General features: G+C 36.7%; 4 protein-coding genes across 6 annotated transcripts; 1 reads left to right on the top strand and 3 right to left on the bottom strand.

Annotated features, from left to right (window-relative positions):
- Window positions 1-474: 474 nt before the first annotated feature.
- On the bottom strand, window positions 475-2,672 carry LOC103327285 (Pectin lyase-like superfamily protein). Its single transcript, XM_008229590.2, is given in 7 exon segments — window positions 475-1,124; window positions 1,238-1,319; window positions 1,428-1,635; window positions 1,722-1,766; window positions 1,853-1,873; window positions 1,875-2,021; window positions 2,138-2,672. Coding segments are annotated over 7 exon segments (1,401 nt in total). The 5' UTR covers window positions 2,534-2,672; the 3' UTR covers window positions 475-622.
- Window positions 2,673-5,343: 2,671 nt separating this feature from the next.
- Window positions 5,344-10,278, bottom strand: LOC103327286 (glycogen synthase kinase-3 homolog MsK-3). Of its 2 annotated transcripts, XR_513771.3 has the most exons (14): window positions 9,888-10,278; window positions 8,965-9,156; window positions 8,767-8,859; window positions 8,601-8,660; window positions 8,186-8,458; window positions 7,838-7,912; window positions 7,698-7,754; window positions 7,463-7,603; window positions 7,327-7,377; window positions 7,144-7,239; window positions 6,977-7,060; window positions 6,392-6,494; window positions 6,104-6,288; window positions 5,344-5,823 (listed from the first exon to the last, which is right to left on the bottom strand). XR_513771.3 is itself a non-coding variant. In XM_008229591.3 (13 exons), the coding sequence occupies exons 2-13, from the start codon at window positions 9,076-9,078 to the stop codon at window positions 6,203-6,205; spliced, it is 1,233 nt and encodes a 410-aa protein (XP_008227813.1). In that variant the 5' UTR covers window positions 9,079-9,156; window positions 9,888-10,278; the 3' UTR covers window positions 5,932-6,202. The 2 variants fall into 2 exon arrangements, 1 of the variants encoding a protein (XP_008227813.1); XM_008229591.3 differs by lacking the exon at window positions 5,344-5,823 and having other exon boundaries at window positions 5,932-6,288.
- Window positions 10,279-13,702: 3,424 nt separating this feature from the next.
- On the top strand, window positions 13,703-16,769 carry LOC103327287 (Protein phosphatase 2C family protein). The gene is made up of 4 exons (XM_008229592.2): window positions 13,703-14,029; window positions 14,966-15,163; window positions 15,257-15,492; window positions 15,786-16,769. The coding sequence occupies exons 1-4, from the start codon at window positions 13,841-13,843 to the stop codon at window positions 16,354-16,356; spliced, it is 1,194 nt and encodes a 397-aa protein (XP_008227814.2). The 5' UTR covers window positions 13,703-13,840; the 3' UTR covers window positions 16,357-16,769.
- A 193-nt stretch (window positions 16,770-16,962) lies between these two features.
- Window positions 16,963-20,621, bottom strand: LOC103327288 (Polyketide cyclase / dehydrase and lipid transport protein). 2 transcript variants are annotated; one of them, XM_008229594.3, is made up of 8 exons: window positions 20,538-20,621; window positions 20,225-20,452; window positions 19,541-19,640; window positions 19,128-19,223; window positions 18,953-19,005; window positions 18,014-18,062; window positions 17,576-17,623; window positions 16,963-17,388 (listed from the first exon to the last, which is right to left on the bottom strand). In XM_008229594.3, exons 2-8 carry the CDS (start codon window positions 20,443-20,445, stop codon window positions 17,296-17,298), a joined length of 660 nt encoding a protein of 219 aa, XP_008227816.2. In that variant the 5' UTR covers window positions 20,446-20,452; window positions 20,538-20,621; the 3' UTR covers window positions 16,963-17,295. The 2 variants fall into 2 exon arrangements, with proteins under 2 accessions (XP_008227816.2, XP_008227815.2); XM_008229593.3 differs by lacking the exon at window positions 20,538-20,621 and having other exon boundaries at window positions 20,225-20,511.
- Window positions 20,622-24,244: the final 3,623 nt, after the last annotated feature.

The raw sequence follows: 24,244 nt of genomic DNA, 5'->3' as shown, positions 1-24,244 counted from the left end.
ATGATATATTGATATTGAAATAAAACAGACTAAACTCATGTAAGCATAAATCATGTGACTTGTAGAATGCTTGAGATGAGAGTACATGTATTTTGAAGCTGCAATCCAACTTGTACACTTTCTACACAAGACTTCTAAACTGCCCTGCTGGTCCCAAGTTCAAAATCAACTGCTATGTTGCCTAGATTGTTCTATATCACATGCGCATTTTCACATACTTTTCGGTGCACTCAATAGAGGAAACAACTGGTCAACTTTGAAAGGCATTCGTGGCTGCTTTTTTTTTGTTTTTTCTTTGCATCCTTTGCAAGTTTACTTCTAGCAGAAAAGTTTCTTATATCTATTCTCCACAAATGCTCGCTGAGTGTTACTGATATGGATTGTGACGGATTAGAGTTCAATTTGATAATCTCTATTAATTAGAAGCAAAAATCATGTGGGACTTACTGAAGTACATAAAGATGTAGAGAAACGTAACTTTATAATTTATAAATATAGGAAGCACATAAAACACCACTCCTCTATAATGACATCAGTAGATCTACTAGACTGACAGATTCATAATCCGTCTTTTAATAATTTTGTATGTTACATGGATGGCTTTACAGATGAGCCCACTGAATCAGCAATGCTCAATGTCATTGTCCAGTAGGGATCGAGGAACACCCTCCAACAAGCAAGAGACTGGTGGAATTGTTAGTGTCTGCAGTTCTCCATAAGCATTCCAACAATACGGGTCCGATACTATGTCTCCTACAGCAGGAAGAAGCTCGATTTCTGAGAGTGTCAAGTTAGTGCATGGGAGAGCATCACTGCAAGCAAAATGCATCGGTGAACTCCGAACATCGTAGGTTCCCTTTATGTTTGAATAGAGTATGTCTGATACAAAGACTGCTGAAGTTTGGTTGGTGCACCCCTTGTTAAGGCAGTAGAATTGGTTTATCATAATCGGGTTCCTAACATTATCCATGTGAATGTTACTGAATGTTACTCCCGATACTGATCCGGATCCACCCTGCCATGTCTTGATCCTAACTCCATTATCCGTCCCTTTGATTATTGAGTCGCGAACTGTAATGTTAGAGACGCATGCTCGCGAGTTGTGATTGCCTAGACTCCCAATGCTGAGTGGATGTACAAGGAACACATTGATCAAATTTAATGAAAATTAAGTTTGTAATGAAAAGGATAAGCTGTAATTTAGTGAAATGTATATTTATGGAAAACAAAAGTGTACCTGATTCCATGACCAGGTCCACAAGTGATGTTCCGTATGTCTACATCATAACAGCCTGACCCAATTGATACACAATCGTCACCTGCAGAACGGAACAGAGACTATTAACAAATAAACAAACAGGTGGATTAATTATGAACTTTCATGAGTAAATGGAGAAACGTAGAAGATTTGAAGGTTTTTGGCTAACCATTTGAAATTACTGAGTTATAAATTTGGACATCATTTGTGTTCTCTATGTGAATCCCATCTGTATTCGGACTTCGAGCAGGGGCAGATATAGAAATCGATTCTATATGGACATTCCTGCAGTTATCAAATCTGAAGTGGAATTTAGGGCTATTCTTGATTTTAAGTCCTTGAACTATCAAGTTGGAGCTCATGAAGAACCTAATGGCCTGCATTAAAATTCATTGTGTAGAATTAAACCTCATTACTTAAAGTAGCTGATATACACAACACATAAGCAATGTTTGCAACTTACAACTGGGCTGTCACATGGTCCAGGCAATGTGGTTCCATTGATCCCCTGTGCCATTAGATTTCATATGGGATCAGCAGTTGCTTGAATCAAAGAAAATATGTATTCAGACAGAATGAAAAATTTAAAAATACCCTGTGTGGTTTGCAGGGTAAGATTCCACCATTTCTCTCCTTTCCCATCAATTACACCACCCCCTTGCAACGACATCTGGTTGATTCTGTAAAAGACAAGCCATTGATGCCTGCTGGCGTTCTTTGGCCAAGACTCTGGTCCATCAGGTGGCACTAGAGTTCCATCAACCTTCTCAGTACCAAATGTACCCAATACCAAAAAAGGAAAATACATATTTAGTCCCTCGTCACCTAAGTGGCCTAAACTAAGAATAATCAAAGAGGCCTATAATTCAAGTACATTACCTGTAACACCAGGCCCCCAAGGCAGGGACCAGTGAATATTGTAGATTGAATCATGAATGAGAAACCTCGGGGAACAAGGATCCTTGTTGCAGATTCACTTTGGCAAGCTGTGTCCCAAGCCATCTTAAATGCCTCAGTGTCATCTGTTTGGCCATCCCCAACAGCACCAAACGACCGCACATCGAAAACACCAGAGGAGCTATTATTAGGATTGGTAGCCCCTTCAGGAGGGCTAGCAGAATCAGGTGGAGGGGAAGGAGGCTGTGAAATGTAGGATGGCTTGTCAGGGTGGGTGTGCTTGTGTTTATGGTTATGCCGTCTGGCTTGGGTGGACAGAAAGAAGCAAAAGAATGAAATGCACAACACTAGCTTTAGTGAAAATTTGCAGTTCTTCATTACAAAGTTCCTCACTTCAATTATAAGATTAATAACTAACAAAGAAAGATTCACTGAAATTCAAGAAATGGTGATCAGACAAAGGTGAGAATAAATGAACCCTATGTTTTGGGAAGTAGAAGAAGACACTAGAACAAGTTGCACAAGATGAGGTTGTGTTTGTTTGGTTTGGAGTTCATGCAGAAACAGAATGAGTCTGTATATATAGTACTTACTATTGCTAAGTGGTAGTGGAAGGTCAGTCTAACTTTTATCTTCTTTTTTTTCTCTTCTTTTTAATAGTTCTAGGGGCGGGAAATGGAACCGACCAATAACATTTAGGCATTGGCCACTTTTTCAGTTCTTTTTATTTTGTAAATATTTGTGATGGTTCAGAAAAAAGGTAACAGAATAAGAAGAATTGAAATGGGTGGGCAAATCCATAAGCCCCCCATGTTCTTCCCATAACTGTCACTTTCTTTGGTCCCAAATTCTAGTTATTGCAGAAGTGGCATATATTTTTATAATGGCCACGAACCATAAGCCTCCCTCCCTCTTTCCGTTTTTTGGGTTTGGTTTGGAAGACGAGTCAAAATCCATTTCAAAAGAATTGAATTATATATGCATTGCAGATGGTTGACGCTAAAATGATCATAACTTCCAATAAGATTTGACAAGTACCTGGTCTGCTAAGTAGATAATGCTAGGGGACCTTCTGCATATTGTCTGCAACTCATTTCAAAGAAATGATATTACCACTAGTGAAATTGACATCATTTCTCATCAGCATAGTCCAACTTGGAGTGAATTACGTCAAATTTTTGTCATTTGTGGCCAACCCGAATTAGTGTTTATGCGATTCGCAGTTAAGAATTTGGTCCAAAATTTCCAACAGCAGTTTGATAGCATATGCATTTGAGCATTTATACAATTTGATACTTTATCCTAATACATCTATACACACACTCCACCACTCTTCATATTAAGTTTTAGAAAAACACAAAAACATAAACTCCTCTACACCTTATTGCCAAATTACTCTTTTCTTTCAATATAAGAAACCTACTACACTCTCATCTTTTCTTCACAAACCCTAAATATGGTATGCAAATAGTGGCTTGTAGATCGTCAATTGAGTTCGACAACAGTGTCTTTATCTCTTTAAGTAATGAGAGATTGAGATGAACTTAGAGTAGTGATGGGCAAGATAGCAGGGTGTGGGGTGTGGGGTGTGAGTTGATGAGTTTTTTAATTTTTTTTCTTCTATTGGGTGTGTATTTAGTGGGGTTTTCTTAGAAATTGTGAAAATTTGAATTAGAAGTTAGAATAAACTTAAAACATAAAGTGAACAAAGAAAAGTGCAGGGTTTAAATAGAAAAACTCTAAAAAAAATAGAGCTCATTTTAAACCAAACGCATGCGGTCCCTTTCGGTTTTCCAATTGGTATTGGAAATGAGTTGGTGTGGCTTGGCCGAAAAGGTTTCCAGTTATCTTTCTGTTAAGTTGGCAAGTCCACTATCAGCCCCTCTCCAATATTAATATATTTCTGTGGTATAGCAGCAGCAGCTCTCTGGCCGACCAAAATTGATGTCACTCTATCTATACGCCCAGGGCTTCTCAGTTGATTGCTTGCTTCTTTAATGGTCCACCTTCATCATCTCTCTGCCTCAAATACTGAAATGATTAGGTTTAGGTGGGTTCAACTCAAACTATAACTGTGTAGCTTAATTTTCAACTGTCTATGGGGCGGCGGATCATACACAAGGAATTTCACATATGTGCTCAAGACAAAATAAAATAAAAAATAGTTGTTGTTCACTTCCTCACAGTTTGACACATATACAAAAATAACTTGATAGAAATACTGAAAAAAAGTTCTTTGTACGCATGTCAAACTGAACTTTGTCTATAGAAGCAAGAGTCAAATAGCAATTTCTCGGGCCAAGTCGACCAAGTCCATATCATCCACCATGCACCTCATGTTTTGTGTTCAAATTCTCTCTCTCAATATTATTTTGCCAATAAAAAGATATGTCATCTATTGACAAATCCATGTCCTTCATATATTCAGAGAGGTTTCTTTATTTTTCAAGAAAAATATATATTCCTTTGCAGGAGATGTGATTAACGCTCTGAGATACACTTCTCTTTTATAATTCATAAGAGAGAAGTGACACTTACAAGGGTGTGAATGACATCTTTTACAAATGCATGTTGCGTGCAATGACGGACCCAAATTTTTTTTCAGGGGATGTGCAATATTTAAAAGGTTAAAAATTCTATTTTAAAGAAAAAAAAAGTTAGACAACCAAATGTGGTATTCATAATTCATTAAAAAAAAATAATGAAAAAGCAAAGAGCCGAGACGTATTTGGTCCGACAAAGCGAATCATAAGCATCAAAGCGTTAAAGAGTAAGTTTTTTGAGACATAAATCGTTTTGACAAGAAAAATTTATAAATCTACTAATTATTATTGAAGCATAATAATCAGTTTAATATAATTAAATATAAATACTAATTTTCATCTAAGCACAATAATCAATCCCAAAATATAAAATACTCAATTCGCCGTACAAGATTTAAAGAGGAGGGGGGAAATTAAAGTGAGAGAAATAAACTATAAAAGCCACATGAAATATTACCTAATAATTATCTTCAAGACGTTATGAATACTTAAATTTGCACTGGAGAAAGTTCGTGAGATTTGGGAAGTGATTTTGGGGTTTTGTGCTCTCCATCATCACATGATTAATTGATAATAATAATAAAAAAGGTTTTTTTAGTTGGAGGATAATAAAAAGGTTAAAGTAGTAATTTGCGAAAGTCAGAATTGCATCAATACTGCGCGTTTCATTAAAAGGAAACAAAAGCATTGCGGAGACGACGTCGTTTGCACTGCAGAAAAATGAAAACACAAAAACTTATAAAGTCATCTTCCTCGTTTGAAAGGCCCTGCAACACACCTCAGATGCAGAACCTTAGCAACAGCAAAGGGCCATACTCCGGCCTCTCCACTGGTTGAGCGGCAAAGTGCACAGCTTCAATAGCCTGATCAACTTTCATAAAATCGTATTTTTCTATTCAACACCCTCTCTCTCCTCACTTGGGAACTGTCCTTCCTCCAACCTTGAGGTCATTGTGACATTACAAGCATGTAAATAAAATCTATTTTTTGCTGTTATTCTGATAAAACCCACCTCATTTCTAAAGCTAACAGCTAACGGCTAAGGCACAAATCGCGCTACACCCCGATGCTCACCAAAATACACAATTGCATTGTTGAGCTGGATGTGGTGATCCCTTGTGCCACCTAAAAGATAGCAAACGAGTCATTTAGTACCACCGCATTGTCAAACATATCTAACACAAACCATTGAGGTATATGAGTAACATCTGCTTACATGACAATCTATCAATATAAAAAGAAAAAAAGAATAATAATCATAATAATCAAGGGTGTGCAAACCCATTAAGATCTGAGGACTTAGTAAGCAGAAGAACCTTCTTACTCTTCTTTCTTCTACATACAAATCTAAAGCGGATAAATAATAACAACAAATAAACAAGGGATTTGAAAAGACAAATATTACAGCTTCAATATGACGATCACATTCAAATGGGACACAAGCTACGGTTCTACAGCAGCCCACATTTTTCTGTGCAGAGCAGACATCAACTACTAAGAACAGTTAGGACGACCCAAGGAAGGCACACTGTTTTCTTGCATGCTCCGGAATCAGCTTAACCAGCATCTCTGCAGGTACTCCCTTCAGTTCTAATCAATGCCAGGATCATTAAAAAAAAATTACCGGTTAGGATTAGACATCTCAATGAATAAAATCAAAGTGAGAAAGTACAGTACCAAAAATGCTTATTACCATGAGCCTTAAAGTTGAACAACGGGGGGAGGAAACGTCCATTTGGCAAGCGGGTGTTAGGGTCACGCAACTCATCAAAGAACGGATGAGCTAAGGCCTCCAACTGCATTGGAAACATAAACCCTTTACAATAACATCTTGATGGCATAATGTACCACACTAAGCTTAAGTAGACAGATTAACATTCAATCAGGAGCAGAACCACTCTGTAAGGCATATCCCATACATAGGACCACGCTAAGCTTAAGTAGACAGATTAACATTCAATCAGGAGCAGAACCACTCTGTAAGGCATATCCCATACATAGGATACATGATATTTAAGGTCAGACTCCAACTACAGACTTTCCATATATAGGAAAGGAAAAAGAAGTATGTAATGGACTCCACATGGGCTTGCACATGCAGCATAAAATCAATGAGCATTTCTTAGGATGAGGTCAACATAACATAAACAGCTTGGAATACAACTATAGAGTTTTTTTTTTTTTGGTTGGGATAAACTGAGGCTTCTAGTGATTACATAGATAAACAGAAAGACAGCCTGAAAGAGGTAGAGTGATAATGGATCGCATCAATACTCACAGCTGTACTTCGAAGGTTTGGAGAGTACTGCAGTAGCCTCGATACAAGATCCACAGCTTCAGGGGGCATGCGCTTATGGAATATCTGATTATCAATGATAAACAAAAGAAATATTAACATGCAGTTTTCTTGGAAAGCAAATAAACCACAAGTGATATCCCAAGTACCTTGTGCCATGGGTGAGCTTTAATCTGGGGAAACTTAAACTCTGTGTAGTTAGGGTTCATGCACTTTATTTCCTCTCTAGTTGGGGTACCTAAAACCTGGATGAGAGTCAGAAAAATCATTATGAGAACAATTACCATTATCCCAACAGCTTAATGTTGAAAAAATTCAAAGCTCACAATCACCTTGATGATTTCAACAAGCTGGTCTACTCCACTTTCTCCAGGAAATAGGGGCTGCCAGAAATAGATAGTACTTAATTAGCACACATATATAAGCCTAAAGAAGAAGGAAATTAACTTACTGAAGATCAAAACCTACCTGTCCAAGCAGTAGCTCAGCTAGAACACAGCCAGCAGACCAGATGTCAATGGCTGTTGTATACTCGGTTGCACCAAATATAAGTTCAGGTGCTCGGTAATACCTAGAACAGATGTAAGATATGTTGGGTTCCCCTCTTACCTGTCATATGTATAACCAATTCAGTATTGTAAAATCATTACCCAGAGTAAAAATAAGAGCATAATTAGAGAATGCCCGTCTGCAGAAAACAAACCAAGACTTTTGCACTTCCAAAGTCACAGATTTTAAGCTGATGAGTATGTGGATTGACCTGTTGGAATGTAGATACACAATCAATTAACCATGCATACACATTTGGAACCAATGTACAGAACAGAGCAAATATCAACATACCAACAAATTTTGAGGCTTAATGTCCCTGTGGCAAACTCCAATACTATTGTGAATGTAAGCAAGTGCTCTACAAATCTGCAAAGAGATATAAGGATTTAGATGTAAGAGCTCAAAATTAAAGTAGTTATCTATTATTCTCTGATAAATTGTAAGAGTTATTTAAGTCACATAATGAAGCTTAAATTCCTCAAAACCAAATGTATCTACTGTGTTTCATCAAAATGATAACAAAAACAGACCTCATCTGAAGGCATTGCAAGCAATATATTACAATTCAAACAACATGTATGGATACAAAAAAATTTAGAACAAATCTGTAGTAAAGAATAAAGATGAGACAAAACATACCTGGTAAAAATAAAGTTTGACATATATAAGTGGCATCCTCTGGTTCATCTTACTGTAGTGTTTGATCACCCTATGGACAGTCTCGGGGACATACTCAAGTACGAGGTTAAGGTATAGCTCATCTTTTTCAGTTGTCGAAAAGAAACAATGTTTAAGGGACACAATGTTTGGGTGGTCTAGAAGACGCATGGTTTGCAACTCCCGGTTCTTGTACCTCTTGTCTTGAAGAACCTTTTTAATAGCAACAGTTTCACCAGTTTCTAAACATTTGGCCTGGATAACAAAATCAAAATAGCAATTCAGTGACATAAATTTAAACAAAATATTTCGATCAAAATTAGCAGACCCACAACCACAAACAGTTCATTGAGAATAAGCTCATTAAAAGCTTCAAAACATTAATATGAAAAATTACCTGGAAAACCAATCCAAAAGATCCATGTCCAACAACACGCTCAGCCATATAGCTTATTGTCTACACTCGTTTAAAGGAAAATCATATCATCATCAATTTGAAATACAAGAAACTACAAAACGCAGCTATACAAATGGAAGGGGGAAAAAACATTTCAAAAAGTTACCTGTTTTGGTTGGCCATTCTTTCCACCAATAGTTGTGACAATGATATGACCCGCCTCTGTTCCATTACCATCAACAATAGTTGCTTCCATTTCCTGTAAAAGGAAAACAAAAATAAATACAGATTTCAGAATCAGTATAAGCTTGCATAAAATAACAAATATTGGAGATACAAGAATGAAAGAAGTGGCATAGTTTACCTTTTCATCCCTAATTTTCATATCATTCATCCCACTAGGCAAACTATCGACACCAGCTACATTTCCACTGGGGTCTCTAATTCCAGAAGCAGGAACCACACTTACGGAAGCCATGAGCTCAAACAAAAATAACTGAGCGAATCGCCTTCTAGATTCCCCTTCTCAAATTAATAAAACAAATCAATAATTTACCTGCAGAAAGCATAACGATGCATTAAGGCATTTATCCAATGGCAATATATGTGAAGAGAGTTATTTCCAAATGTTGCTAAGATCATAAAACAGATGTTCTGATTGGAGTCAATCAACGCTGAGACACGGTTCCTTGTATTAATACACTCCTTTATTGGTGAATCTATGAAGGAATTATTAAACAAGAGGCCAAAGCCAAGCACCGAATGTGAATTTGTTTCCAAAACTTCAAAATAGTTAATAACTCAACATTAGATTGATTCAATGAAATCATACCAGAGCTAAAAACTGACAATAAAAACACAGTTAAATATGTGATGCAAGGAAGCAAATCCAAAATAAAGAAGTGAGCAAGCACAAAACAAAGGAAGGCACTTTCCCATAAATTAAACGGATGCTGCAGCACAAGGCTCTTATCTACAATTCACAAATTTTAATTTCGATCACTTTCCTGCAATTTCTTGGCAACCAAACATATCTCAAACTCAAACAACACTACAGAAAAGGGCAAAATGAAAATTTTGATTTGAAAAAAAAAAAACCAACAGGATTTGATTCAATTGTAAGTACAAAAACCTATTGAGAGAAGCTAAAAATTTACATAGCAAAAAAAGAGAAAAAAAAAATGTAATTTATATGACAGATAAACAGAATGGAAAATGAATATATATATATATATATATATGGTAAAGGTATGAGAAATAAATGGAGAAAAAAAAAAAAAAATTTACCGATCTGCGTGAGGGTGCGCCATGAGCAGTGGGTTAGATTAGATGATGCGATGTGGAGTTATGAAAATGTCAATCAGAATCACTCCAATCTGATTAAGATTGATTAGTACCGGGCTACAAGCTATTTACTTGGTTTTGGGTTGTGTTGTTGAAACTTGAAACCAACCAAAAACAAAAAGAAAGAAGAGAGAGAGATTTGAGATTTGGATTTTGGAGAAACTACAAAGGAGGAGGGAGGTGAGGAGTTGAATTTGGTTAATGAAATGAATGAAGAATGGAATTGGTTTGGTTTTGTCTGTTTGGTGAAGAAGAAGGCAGTCAAAAACTCAAAAACACAAAGACAGAGAGAGAGAGGAGAGCTCAAACATTTATGTGTATTTTTTTAATTAATAAATAATATTATTAATCAACCAATTATTTGGTAATATATCTGTTTCTCTCTCTGCCTCGTTCCTCGTTCCTCAAACCTCTCTCTTTCTTTTTCAACTTTCAACAGTCACTCCCTCTTTTGACCGGTCAAACTTCAAACCCCTCCCAGGGTGGGGCCTGTCCCGTACACTTTCAAAGTTTCTCGCCTTGTAACAAACAATTATTATGGCAGTTGGAGACTTGGCTGCCGTCCCCATGACTTTCTTGTTTTCTCTCCTCATCCGACTTTTTCTTGTGTTTACCAAAATTACTTTATTATCCTTCATTGGATTCTTTTATTCTTTTAGGCCCAACGGCACAAATTCCTTGAGAATACTTGAACCAATTATGAGCCCAACAATTAAGAATCCTTTGGGTTCAGTTCTGGGTCGAAATAAGGATCTGTACTTTTCTTTGCTCTGCCTGGCCCAGTTTGATCATATTCGAATTGGGTCAAATATGATCCCTCAAATAGAACCTTGAATATCATATTCATAGTGATATATATGATATAAAGTTTGTGCCAAGTACTAGATGTATTAAAAGTATTTTATTACTTTAGTTACTGCACAATGTACTATGTTTATTTGTTTAAGAAGTAAAGCTGAGGTCATATATATATAATTGCTTACACTTCGTAATGTAAGAAAGTAAAGTTGATAATCCACTTAACAAAAAGATTAAGTTACTAATATAAGAAGCTATATGGGATGATGAGTGAACACAAATGAATTACCTATTATTAGTGAGTTGTAAAGAGTTTAACACGTTTGCACATGGGTGGCACCACAATAGAAAAGTGGGCGAAACTCTCCCTTTCTCCCCAAGTGCACATGACAAGAGGGCCCCTAGGCCCCCAATCTCATTTCCAGGGCAAGCGCTAGTCTCCATCATCATGGGCATGATCCAAGACAAGACTTGCCTAGGCTAATGTCAGGGTAAGATGACTTAATGCTAACGTCATTGTGAAGTTAGCAGCCAATTTAAATAACACAAATAATATAAAGAAAAGAAAACCCAAAATGTTAGATTTTTTATATATATATATATATAAATACTTAAGCATATTCTTCACTTCCCACACCAAAAATTATATACAAATTCATCTCCTCATATCTTATGTGAATAGTAGTTGTCATTAGACTGCCATGACAATAAGTGAAAAACCAACAAATAAAGTACTAGGATATGGACTAATCATGTGAATAGTAATAGCCATTGCCTCCCCTTACCTTTTACCATGACAAATAGATGGAAATACTCTAAAAGACAATCTTAAAATAACCCAATATAATTTTGCCCCCTCCCCCTTCCTAGCGAATAACATAAATAAGAAGAAGAGTTTAACATGTTCTCTTCCTTTATCCACCTCCTTGCTCTTCCAAGCTTTTTCAATGACAAGGGATGTTCAAGCGGAATTAATGGATGGCAGCCAGTTTTCAGATAAGGTAGTGGTTATTAAATCTGTGTTGGATCCGCATAATGAGTGCTTTACATAAATTAATCAATTCATGGGGTTGTAATTGAGGTAACCAACAATGAATTAGTGAAAGATTTTAGGTTTTGGTGATCCACAAGGCATTAATTTCCAGGTATTGGTTTCATAAGTCATTATTAACAAATAATTAAGACTGAGGACCGTCTACATATAGAAATAATTAGTGACTTGACCAGTCGGACCACCAAACCAAACCAAACCCACTTTAGCATAATTAAGGGTTGTGTTTTATTTATAGCATAATTAATTTAAAATAAAACAAATGGTGCGTCCAAAGGGAGGCAGAGGACACCTAATCACATCCAGTAATAAGAAAAGTAAAGGAATTTGGTTAAGACATGAGATGACATGAGATGTAGGAGAGCCACGCTTAAAACGCCACCTAATGTTCTCGAATCTCCAAAACCCAAATAATTGGATATCCATTCGTCATCATCATATGAGGGGTGGATAAGAAAGGTACGTTACAATAATTTCACCATTGCTCAAATTAGAATCAACCTTAGATCCCAATCCCGAAACAATACATTCTCATGGTGCTATCTTTCTTATCTGTCAATCATGCAAGGCCTTCAAGTTTCAACGTAGCACATTTTCCCAATAATGAGCCAACACATAAATTTTTTACCTACCAAGAGCGGTGATATATACATGTACGTAAGTAGTATCTTAGGTTTCTGTAAACTTAATTTACTTATGAGAATGACACGTACCTCAGGGTTGACATTTCTCTCTTAACTTCCGTATTTTTTATATTAAATATAACAACTTCTCTGTAATTGGATTTAATTCGATGAAAAGAGGCATGGACTTACAGATCAGTTGTTGTAACACTTTAATAGTATGCGAGAGAAAAACCCTCATATCACTTCTTAATTTTGCAACAACAAAAAAAGCAATAACTCTCCATTCATCAAATATACCATAACCTCTAGGGAGAAATCCACAAATTGAACTTTTTACTATAATATGATTCTCAAATAGACTACATTATCTCAATATGTTGTCGATATTTTTAATGATCGGTTCGTTGATTGGAAAAAGAAATTGATTGAACTATAGGATTGGCAGTTTGATGCGTACAACCAATTTGTTACGTTCAACTCTCAAATGTGATCGGTGTTGGCGTGATTAGTTTGAGTATCGGTTCTATAAGAAGTTGGTTGTGTGGAAGGTTTGCATGGAAGAAGTTGTTGTAGAGATTAGATGAGATAAGACCATTTGGACGTGTTGGTATCTGACCGTCCAAACAGCTGGGCCCCACCCATCATTCCGGGAGCGCGTTTGACAAGTTAGATATATAATGAGACATTCAACAAGCAGCTGCTCGACTTTTGTTGTATGCGGTTTACCCTCTCTAAAGAAAGACCAGGGACATTTCCGTCAATTCAAGAAAAAAGTTCTCTCATTCATGCTGTCGTGCATGATCACCCTTCAACGTCAGCACGCATTCAGCTAAAGCATCGTCATGTGTGAACGCTGAAAATGCCAATAAAAAGTTTCTCCGCGGCAACAGCCACGTTTTCCCCAAACTACCCTCTGAAACAACCGACAATGCCACATACACCCTCCTTCCCGCTGAAAAGTCAACTCGGTAAGTGACAGTTCATTCAAGCTGTTCATGGAAGAAGGGCGTCTGAGTAATTTCCACGTAACAGCCCTAGCAATAGTCCAAAAGTCACGCGTCAACCTAAAAACCGTCACGTGTCCGTCAAGCGAAATCCTTGCTGTTCTCAACAGTAAACTGTAAAAGCTCCTGAAAACCCACACGTGTCAATGACCCAACAACCTTACCGCTAGCCACCGGTAACCCTTCTCACCCAAACAACCCGACCATATAAATACCGGTTCAAGCCAAACTCACTCAATTTTTCGCTGATTCAGCTAAAAAAGAAAGTGCGAGAAAAGTCTCAAGAAACCGCGAGAAAATAAAAAAAATTATCTGATTCTCTTCGTCGTCGTCGTTGTTGAAGTTTTCTTTGAGCTTAACAAAGTTTTGGGATCATTTCTTAAAGGTGTTTGTTTGTGTGGTATGATTTGATAGAAAATGGTGGCAGAAGCTAAGATTGTGTGTCAGCAGAGCGTGCCCGTTTTGGAGGTTCAGTATTTTGGTAAAGGGACTAATGTTCAAGAGGTTGAAGATGTAGTTGCAGTTTCACAGTCGATTTCGCCCAAGAGTTTTGACCGAAATCGTGCTTCGGAATCCGTCTCCGATGCTATAACGAGCTCTCAAGCCGTGAGTTTTCTGACCTTGATGCTCCGCTTTTTGGACCGTTTGATCTTCTAATTGTCAATTGCGATGTGGTTTAGTTTGGTTTTAGGTGATCATGAATCTGGGTTTTTTTTTTTGTTATAGTTTTGGACCTTGAATTTGGTACTTGCGTTGAATACTTATGGTTTTTGACTTTTAAAATATAGGGTTTTGTGCTTACTGGGTAGTTGAATTTTGATGGAAGTTTTGCACATAAATATAAGAAATTAGAGTGAATTACCTTGTTTTATAATTGAACTGCGAAAGTTGGTTCTTACAAGGTAAAGGTAAGTTTTTGTTCTTGTTAGATAACTAATTATTATTTGGTTAATGTGATGATTAAATAAAGGACCCTTAAATAAAAGATGCCCGCCTGGTATGGTACTCTGTTACCATGATTCATCAAAACATTGGTTGGGTTCGATGTGGATGAAAATCAATGTTGACTTTTTGCCCATGTATGATGCCCATTTTCAAAGCTGGCAATTTGTAGATTTCTGGTTCATTTCAGAACCCGTGCTGTATCAAGTTATCTGTTTGTTCTTTTTGGTCTCATAAAGTAGAGAAACTGTATTCTTGACAAAGAATTGTGATGTTGTGTGAGTGTTGGGTACTTGCAAGTCTGGACGGATGGTTTATATGATGATCTTAGCTACATAATTATAATTGTGAACAACTATCCGCATTGTTAATGAACTTAAACAAATATGAATTGCATGGTGAATTGAAAATGATTCACATAGGTTTGGAAAATCTTAGGAATGGATACGCATCAGACATTCTCTTCGTGTCTTATGCCTTGAATTTCTACTGTATAGTTGCTGCTCATTAGAAACAATGCTACCAGGCAGTTTGGTAGTATTTTATATGTGTCAATGGAAAATCTTGGCATTTAATTCCTTATTCTTTACTTCTTGTCAGGATGTTAAACCTGCGGATAAAATTCCTGATTTGGCTCCAGAATCGGCTGATCTTCAATTCTTCCCTAGGCTCCGTTCTGGTAGCTTTGCTGACATCGGACCCCGTAGATATATGGAAGATGAACATATACTAATAGATGATCTATCTTCACACTTGGGATCACTCTTTAATTTTCCCACGCCAAGTGCCTTGTATGGGGTAATAATATCACTTTGGACTTCTAATTGCAATGACCTTGAATTTGATGGTTTGCTAGTTTTGATGCTTACTGAGGTTGAAAATGTTATATAGGTATTTGATGGACATGGAGGACCTGAAGCAGCATCTTATGTCAGAAAAAATATGCTCAGATTTTTTTTTGAAGATGCTGATTTTCCTCAGATTTCTGAAGTTGATGAGATTTTCTCAGAGGAGCTTGAGAACTCCCTCCGTAAGGCATTTCATCTGGTTGACCTTGCGCTGGCAGATGACCGCAGTGTAAGCAGTTCATCTGGGACAACAGCATTAACTGCTATGATATTTGGAAGGTATATCTATGCCTTAGAACTCTTTTTCCTCCCTTCCCATTGTGCCAAAATAACCTGTGTCCTTGGCCTACCTAGGCTTCATTTCAAATATCTAATATTGATTTCACAAACATATGGTGTTATGTTACTATATCAAGCATAGTTCGTTATCAAAACTAATATCCCATGTATGATTTGTCAACCTTTTATTTTGATTCAAGTTATGCCGAGTATGATTTTTTTTTTTTTTTTTTGCATCCATTCTACTTTTTATTCTCTTTGATGGTGATTGACCTTATTATCTTCTTTTTCAGGCTTCTAATGGTAGCCAATGCTGGGGATTGCCGAGCTGTTCTCTGCCGGAAAGGAGAGGCAATCGATATGTCTCAAGACCACAGGCCCATTTATCCCTCAGAAAGGAAGCGGGTTGAAGAATTGGGTGGATATGTTGATGATGGGTATCTGAATGGCGTCTTATCGGTAACCCGAGCATTAGGCGATTGGGACATGAAGTTTCCTCGTGGTTCTTCATCACCCCTTATTGCCGATCCAGAGTTCCGGCAAGTGGTTTTAACAGAGGATGATGAGTTTCTCATTATAGGGTGTGATGGGATTTGGGATGTGATGTCAAGTCAGCATGCAGTTAGCCTTGTTCGACGTGGGCTACGGCGGCATGATGACCCGGAGCAGTGCGCCAGGGATCTTGTTATGGAGGCTCTTCGCCTCAACACATTTGATAATCTCACTGTGATTGTGGTATGCTTCTTCCCTCTTGATCATCGAGAACCATCACCACAGCGGGAACGAAGATTTAGGTGCTGCAGCCTCTCTGCGGAGGCCCTATGTAGTCTGAGGAGCTTGTTGGACAGCAGTGCCAGCGGTTGATTGTAGATATAATTTTTCAAATAAATGTCTCCCTCATACATTGTTTTGGCTGCTTCAGTCATGAGATAAAAAAGCAGCTATCAGTTTTGTAGGTGTTCTGTGAGCTCTGGGTTGATGTACATGCATAAGAAGGGGGACGCGGATGGTGATTGTGTTGTAAAAAGATGTATGTTCATACATTCTTTTAGTTTACCTGCAGAGTGATTGGTTCATCCGATGTAGTCCATTTCTAATCCTCTCATGTGTATTTATTATATGTATATTATTTGGATCTTCATTTCTTTCTAGCTCTTCCTCTGCTTTTGTCCTTTTAGCACTTGGCTCTCAACAATGTAACCCCTAATATATGATTAGCATTTGACAAGCTACTAAGTGATTTTCTATAATTCAATGAACTATTTCTTTCTTTCTTTTTCCCCGTCCTTGGTGCTTGATTTTAAAAAGATGGGACAAATCTAACACGGATTTTTTAGCCAACAGGAAAATCCTCACAGGGCTTTTATGTCTAATACCTGACTTCCATTAGTGTAACTTCCAGAAAGAGAGAGAGAGAGAGAGCGAACCATCCATTTTCTTCCGTATCAAGGTTGATTGATACAAAACATGGAAGCATAAACAAGTCAAGTAATCCATTCATAAACAATTCAAGTAACAAAGATTATGTAGACTCCAAGCCTAAAGGTATCATAATTTCTTTAATTCTTTTTCTTTTGGGGAGAGATATCCAACAGAGAAAGCCGTTCGTTTAGGAGATGGCCATTGACCCAAATGATCTCACAAAGATCTTCATTGTGCTCCTTTTGTTCTTCAGCAAAAAAATCATTGGTATTACAACTGATAACAAATTAAATGATAGCACATTGGTATTATATTTCATTGGAAACATTTGCCACGTTAAACGAATTCGTGACATTCAGAATCGGTTAACCTTTTGAACTGTTATACCGTCGAGTCTGATTTGTAGCTTTTTGAAAATGTTGCAAACCTTTCCAAGCCACGTCCAAGTAAACTTTCAAGAAAAGGTTGCAGTGCCTGGAGGACGTCATATCAGAAATCAGAATGATGGGTTATTTCATCCCACGTCAAGTAAACAACATTTTGTTATGTTCTTTAAGCAATGCTATCAAACAAAATCTTTATATTTGAATTGATTTTCAACCTGTGTAGGGTCTCCCAACTAGAGAATGTATAATATCTAAACCATAGTTAGAACACTTACTGATGCAACTGGAGCCAGGATTGGAGGAACTTCATAAGACACGGTTAGCTGAGATTGAAAAACGATAAGAGCACTATTAGATATACAACATGGAAAAATCAGAAAGAAAGTTGCTCTTTTCCTAGTTTCCATTACTCAGAGACACCTAGAACAGGAAAACATGTTAATGCATATTATTTTGTGTTATACAAATCCAATGAATGTCTGTCCAGGCCATTCAATTGATCGCCAATGATGGAGCAAAAATTATAAATAATCTAATTGCAAATCATTGATCCCCCCAGGGAGGCATCAATTGAATGGCATTCTGATGCCTAGAGGCATTGAACACTGTCAAACTGTCACTGATCAGAGACAAGCGTGTAAAGAAGATTCATAACACCACAAAAAACTACAACTGCAGAAATTCAAAGTCAATATTTGAAAGAGCAGCCTCACTTCTACTAGGCATGATGAAGGACCTTTTGGATAAAACCGGACAGCACCTCTGCCATGCAAGTAAAACAGTTTATCAAGATTCTCATATCAACATAGAAACCAAAAGAAATAGCGTCTACTTCATTTGCATACAATATACAAACACAACATTTAACATTCCTCCCTCATTATTATATTTTCCCATGTTGCAACCTTAATAACATGAGGGTCTATGTCTCTGCTGCACCAGACAGTGACTTCCAGATAATTTTTAGAAACAAGAAATCAAACAATTTACACTCTTTTATTGAGTATTCAATCCCTCTTATGAAATACAAAACTTTCACTTAAGATGAACCTAAGATGCCAAAACCAATTGGCAATAAGGAGAGTAGCCCAACTCCTTATAAGCCCTTGCTAGGTTTCTCAACTTTCCAATGTGGGACTCTTTACCTTCAGATTTTCACACGCCCCTGCACGTGTGGCGAATTTTCAAGCCTAACACGTGGACAACGCATATTAGGTGACGTGGAGCATGTGCGACCGTTGGGCTTTAACACATGGGCTAACCTGCTTTGATACCATGAAGGAAGTTGAGGTTCCACCCTAAAACAATTGGCAATGAGGGGAGTGGCCCAACTCTTATAAGCCCTTGCTAGATTTCTCAACTTTCCAATGTGGAACATTTCATCTTCGCATTCTCACATGAGTTACCATATTTCCTTGGTAGATTTTAACCAAATAACTAAAAGTGATTTGGTAATTTGTTATATAAGCTCTAGGATGACACAATACACAAGCGTCGACACTACATAAACCCCAATCAATTATGAAAAAAATGCTTATAATGCATTCTTTCCAAATGTTTCATCTAAACCCTAAAAGATACATTTATATTATTGAGCAAAAGGTCTACTAAAGTACACAGTTTCAACTTTCTTATAATATTTCTCTTCTCACCTGTTAGGAAGACCTTCCAGAGATCTCCAGTGGATTTTCTGATTCGGTATAGGCTGCATGAAGGTATTTACACAACATAGAGAAAGGGAATATTGTAAGGACACATCATTTCTCTTACAGTTGATGGAGGAATTGTGGAAGGAAAAACAAATTTTAACTAAAACATAATTCTTACCTGCATATTTCGAGCAAGCCATGAGAACTCAATATCACGGCCAAAAGCTTTATACTTAAGTGACCATCGTGATAGGTCAGGCTTGTCTTCCAATATCTGTTTTTATAAAACAGTATATCAAATATCAATCTTTCAAAAATGCGAAACTGATCAGCCAAGTTGAAAAATATTAGCTACAGCATTTTACTCTTAAGGAATCAAACTATAGGACAATCAATTATTCCCTCACAATCAGCAGACTTCTCAACATTTCACTGCTTGACAATAAAATATAGGCTGTAAAAAACATTAATGGGTTGCAACAAGTATTGATACAAGTGGATATACGTTACATAGCACCAGAAAGAAAAAGCAAATTTGCTTCAAATATAATTAGAGATCATCTAAAGAGCATCGGGAGAGTTGTTTAGCACCTTCACAGTTGAAATAAAGGGCATCCAACGGGGAATTGCCTCACGATCAGAGTAGCAATCATAAGCAACTGAAATTGGCACATCAATTTCCATCTTTACTCTGCATTTGATCACATTATTAGTAAGGCTTTCATTTACTGCCCGAATTTAGAGCAGAAAGGTGCTAGACCTCACTCCAAGCACTCGTTTGATACTACTTATGGTTTTTCATTGGGTTCTGAGAAAGGATTAAGCATCATAAGAAGCATCAACTTAATAAACAGGCAGGACATTTTCCAGGTAAAGTATATGTTGAATAAGAACCACTTACTAGTGGAAAACACCCATATCTTGTGCATTTGATTACACAAATCTAATAAGACAGAAATAAGAATAATACTTATTTGCACTACGGTGAAGAAGTTGGTCTCCAACAGTCTTAATAATCAAAATTAAAATACAAATTAGAGTATAAGAAGGGAAACCTCCAATCAAAAGGGAAAGCTACATACTAATTTATATTCAATTCTGAAAAGTATGTATTATCAGTAACTATTTTCTAATGTGGATTCAGTCTAAGCAATCATTGAAGCTCCATTATAATACCAATTAACTATTTCTTGATAGCCTGACTGATGAACAAAAAAAACAGAGACAGATAAAAAAAACTAGAGTATTATAAAAGCAAAGCAGAGGTGGCATTACGTGCAGTCCTGCCATTGCATAACAGGAGAGAGGGCTCTGAATCCAGTGAGGCTCGAGCTTCGCTTGAAAGACCCACATGGGATTTTGAAGGAGATGTCACTGAGAGAAGGTGGTGGTGCTCTTAGAGAAGAGCTTCTCCAAATGGGTATGTGGCTGAGACTGCTGGGACAGTTTGGGCTTGAAATGCAGGTTGCTAGAGCCGTTGCACAAGCAGAAGACATGGTCAAACTAAAAAAAAAAGATGAGCACGAATTATAAAGCAGAAGAAAAACAGCGAGAGATACAAAACTGAAAAGCAAGTAACATGTCGTACTCAAAAGTCTCAAGACCACAAAATCACGATCACAGATTCACAGGGGCACGAGTCCCTCTCTGGTTTGTTGCCACCAGACTCCATTTGGATATGGGCCTCATTCATGTCTTATTCAACTGACACAAAAAGCCCGGATCCAAATTTTTTGTCACAAATAAACCTAAAACCCTCATCCTTCGTCCATTTAACCCAACACATAAAAAGCCCTGAATTACTGGCAAATCTTGCTGCATTTTGTAATTTTGAGTTACTGGCAATAAAATGTCAGGATGTAAGGAAACAGGCTCACTGTTCTAGAAAAATTCTCGTATGTTGGTGTTTTAAAGTTTTAAAAATTCATGTGTATTGGTTACGGAGATCGTTTTGCACTTAATTTAGATAAATCGACCTCATAGACTCTGATTGATCACCCATATATTTTTGTTTAATAATTGTGTTCTAATACTTGCCTTTGAGTTTATTTGAGTATGTTTGGGTATTAGTTTTGTTTGTGATTGTGAAATTATGAATTTAGAATTCAGGATTTGTTTTTATTTTTATTTATTTATAAGGATACATTTCTGTAACTGTGGTGCGGTAGTGCAATGACATGGCGATTAGTCAAATTCATCCCCGTGACTGAGGCGATTGACCCTAAAATTTGATCAAACGTGTAGACACTGTGTACTTATGGTGCCACCGAATCTAGACTACTGTTAGCTGCACAATTTTCTCAAATCAAATCTTTATATTGGTAATTTGGTATGATCTGATAGTTGACATACACTGTTCCCAGTCCCCACAATTCTCTGGTTTTTAAAAAACAGTTACTCAGTCGTGTGACGCTTGGGTGATTATAAGCCATTAATGCATCTGAATTATGCTATAAATCAATATCAGTCGGTCACGCACTCGTGGATGACTGAGTTTAACTCTCCTCGTCTTTCAAAATTTGAGCAGCCCTCTCAAATCAGATACATGAATCATGATAATGACGGTCATTGCCGCTGCTAGCGTCTTCCTCATGAGAACCAAAAATAAGGTTGACTGCGATTAGAGAATAGAGCGCATTGTTGGATAGGGAAGGGAAGACACATGTAAGAGAATAATACATCTATCTGTATTCTATATAGATTGAAAGTTGTATCTTTGAATTGAGGGCACGTATACAGTGTGGTTCTCCTTATTTAGACAAAACATTTTCATTATTGTATACTGTTTGGATTTCTATTCTAAGGTATATCATCAACTATAATGATACATCAATGTCATATCAGTGAGAAGTGTGAGATAAGAACATTTCACGAGCTAATCCTCATATTGTTTTTTATTGATCTGAGTTCTTTGACTATTATACCACATAAGATTATATTCATTTTTAGTATGTTGACTCAACCACTGCATTGGCATTGTTTGTTAGTACCCTTTTGGCTGAAAACGGGAAAAATATATGATTTTAAGTCATTAATTTTCATATTAATAGTTTTTTTACCATAATAATTTGATCAGATAAGAACTTTTAAAATACAATCAACATGATGGGAGAATCATTTGTTATTTGTTTTATATTATCCTTGCAAAATTCCCTCTCTATTTATCTCGAGTAAAAAAATACTCAATAATACTATTTGTACCACATTTACTGACTACCTTAATGACGGTGTATGTCGGACCCACTTATATTAGAGATGTGGCCAATAAAGGTAGTAGAAATAGCAATGCCCAAAAATACCAACTTCCATATGGCTTCTTTGTAGAATCTATTGGGATGCTATCCAAAATATTCGTTGTAGAATGTTTGTATAATCACCATAACCACGACCTCATCGTTGTTGAAAAGACGTTCAAACAACAATATACATTTAAAAATCATCATATGGAATCACATGCCAAAAGTCTACATAACTATATTAGACGACGATTTTAGAATGTGTATCGTTGTTTGAAATCAACGATGGTGCAATGCAAGTTGTCTTAATTGGAGTGTGAAAATACGTCGGTCACAACCGTAACGGGTTTGAAGGAATAAAGACGTTGTCTTTTCTACTCTTTTAGTAGTGTCGGCAAAATGTTGGGCTAGTTCACTTATATAGGTAAGAGCATGCACTTGAGTCCATGTAGTCTGTCATCAATACAGGAAGAAACCAAATAACATGGTTGTCTATTTCAAGTTTTGGTAGTACAGTGTCGGCAAAATGTTGGGTTAGTTCGCTTATACAAGTAAGAGCATGCACTTGAGTCCATCAATACCCGAAGAAACCAATCACATCAAAAATATATAAATGATCTTCAACAATCCTCGAGTAATCTTCATCAGTTTAAACAAGTTTTTTTGTGGTTTATACAATCATAACGTCCAAAACTGAAAGTGTATAATCATCATAACTATGCCACGGTGCCACAGTTACTTGGATTGGATGAAAGTAATATCCCAATTAATCACATGATCTTTTCGCTCTTTCTTCTGAGACACACCCAATCAATGTTGAAGAAGAGAGAGACATGGCTGTTTTCTTCCTCTCCGTTCTCCAGGCAGGGTTAGAAACTACCATCTTCTCTGTTTTCTTCGTCCTTTCCTTTCTCCAGATTTTCTTCTTGTTTTCTTTAGGGCCCCCTTGTTCTAGAAGAACGCATGCAGCTGCGGTTTTTACTGAGATATGGTCAACTACGCTAATGCTTCAAGTGATTTGAAGCATCTAATCCCTTTCAGAGAATGTTTTCCTAATTGTTGCTGTACCTGTGCCGTGCGTACAAGAATTAACACAACAAAGATTGAGATTATTTAACCAGAGGAGGATAGCTTTGTAGGAGGAATCTTAGACTCATTCAAATAATTTCTCGTGGGAAAGTCATCAACCTTTCAGAAATATTTGCTCTTAGCGTTTTTTTTGACCGAAAGTAAGTATTAGATTACTTCCAACAAAAAATAAATGTTGCTTTTGTGGATTTATTCCTCTCTTTATTCCTATTACCTCCATGCTTTCCTTTGTTAAAATTCCACTTAATCCATTACAAGCATTTGTCTAATAAAACTTTTGACTGCGCTTTGTTTTTTTCTTTTGGTCGGGGTTTTCTGTAATGTGGAATAATTTCACTATCTTTTTGTTTTCCTTTTCCTTAACAGGAACTCTAACGTTTGATTTATGTGCCATGTACATTCAGTTCATTAGAAAAATAAAATAAATATAAGGCAATTTACAAACTAGATTGTGAACGCAAAATATGGGTTAAGTCAATATGATATGGTAGTGCGTTTGCCCTTACAATCAAGTTTGAATCCCCTCTCTAGAATAGAATAATTTTAGTTGTCACTTGCTAAAGTTCTCGGATTCAAATCTCATGGATGGGAGTTTGTTTGTGTTGTGAATAAAATAAGTAAGAATCTAGAAGCTGCTTGAATTATTAATTATTAGATGGGATGATACTTTGGTTGATTTTGTTAATATAAATGAAGCCATCTGCATGGTAAGTGGGTATTGGAAACTTGCTTTAGTTAACGACGAAGCATGGAATTTTATTTATTTTTGTCTAAGGTAGTGCTTTGAAAGGTAAGAATCTGTGCTGATCTTTGTTGGCCTTTCTTCCTTCTAGTCTCTCTTAAGGGAGTAGGAATATAACCAAAACGAATATATATATATATATATCGTTTCTTTTTTAATTCATATATTTGTCAAAGTTTAATAGCTCTTGACAGGCAAAAAATAATAATTCAAGGTACGTCTGGCTAA

Source organism: Prunus mume, linkage group LG4 (assembly GCF_029339155.1).
Source record: "Prunus mume cultivar Tortuosa linkage group LG4, ASM2933915v1, whole genome shotgun sequence".
Taxonomy (NCBI): domain Eukaryota; kingdom Viridiplantae; phylum Streptophyta; class Magnoliopsida; order Rosales; family Rosaceae; genus Prunus; species Prunus mume.
Note: the sequence above shows the minus strand (reverse complement) of the source record. Positions and strands in the feature narration are given on the sequence as shown.

Bases quoted from the DNA above. Each gene is read 5' to 3' on its own strand.
- LOC103327288 (XM_008229594.3), bottom strand. From the start codon at position 20,445: ATGTCTTCTGCTTGTGCAACGGCTCTAGCAACCTGCATTTCAAGCCCA. The intron at 18,063-18,952 runs GTGAGAAGAGAA...CTTGCATGGCAG, and splicing joins CTGGAAGGTCTTCCTAACAG to AGGTGCTGTCCGGTTTTATC. The intron at 17,389-17,575 runs GTAAGTGTTCTA...GACGTCCTCCAG, and splicing joins TCCTGGCTCCAGTTGCATCA to GCACTGCAACCTTTTCTTGA.
- LOC103327287 (XM_008229592.2), top strand. From the start codon at position 13,841: ATGGTGGCAGAAGCTAAGATTGTGTGTCAGCAGAGCGTGCCCGTTTTG. The intron at 14,030-14,965 runs GTGAGTTTTCTG...ACTTCTTGTCAG, and splicing joins CTATAACGAGCTCTCAAGCC to GATGTTAAACCTGCGGATAA. The intron at 15,164-15,256 runs GTAATAATATCA...AATGTTATATAG, and splicing joins CGCCAAGTGCCTTGTATGGG to GTATTTGATGGACATGGAGG.
- LOC103327286 (XM_008229591.3), bottom strand. From the start codon at position 9,078: ATGGCTTCCGTAAGTGTGGTTCCTGCTTCTGGAATTAGAGACCCCAGT. The intron at 8,459-8,600 runs GTAATTTTTCAT...TTTGTTATCCAG, and splicing joins CTTTTGGATTGGTTTTCCAG to GCCAAATGTTTAGAAACTGG. The intron at 7,604-7,697 runs GTTTGTTTTCTG...TACATATGACAG, and splicing joins TTGGAAGTGCAAAAGTCTTG to GTAAGAGGGGAACCCAACAT.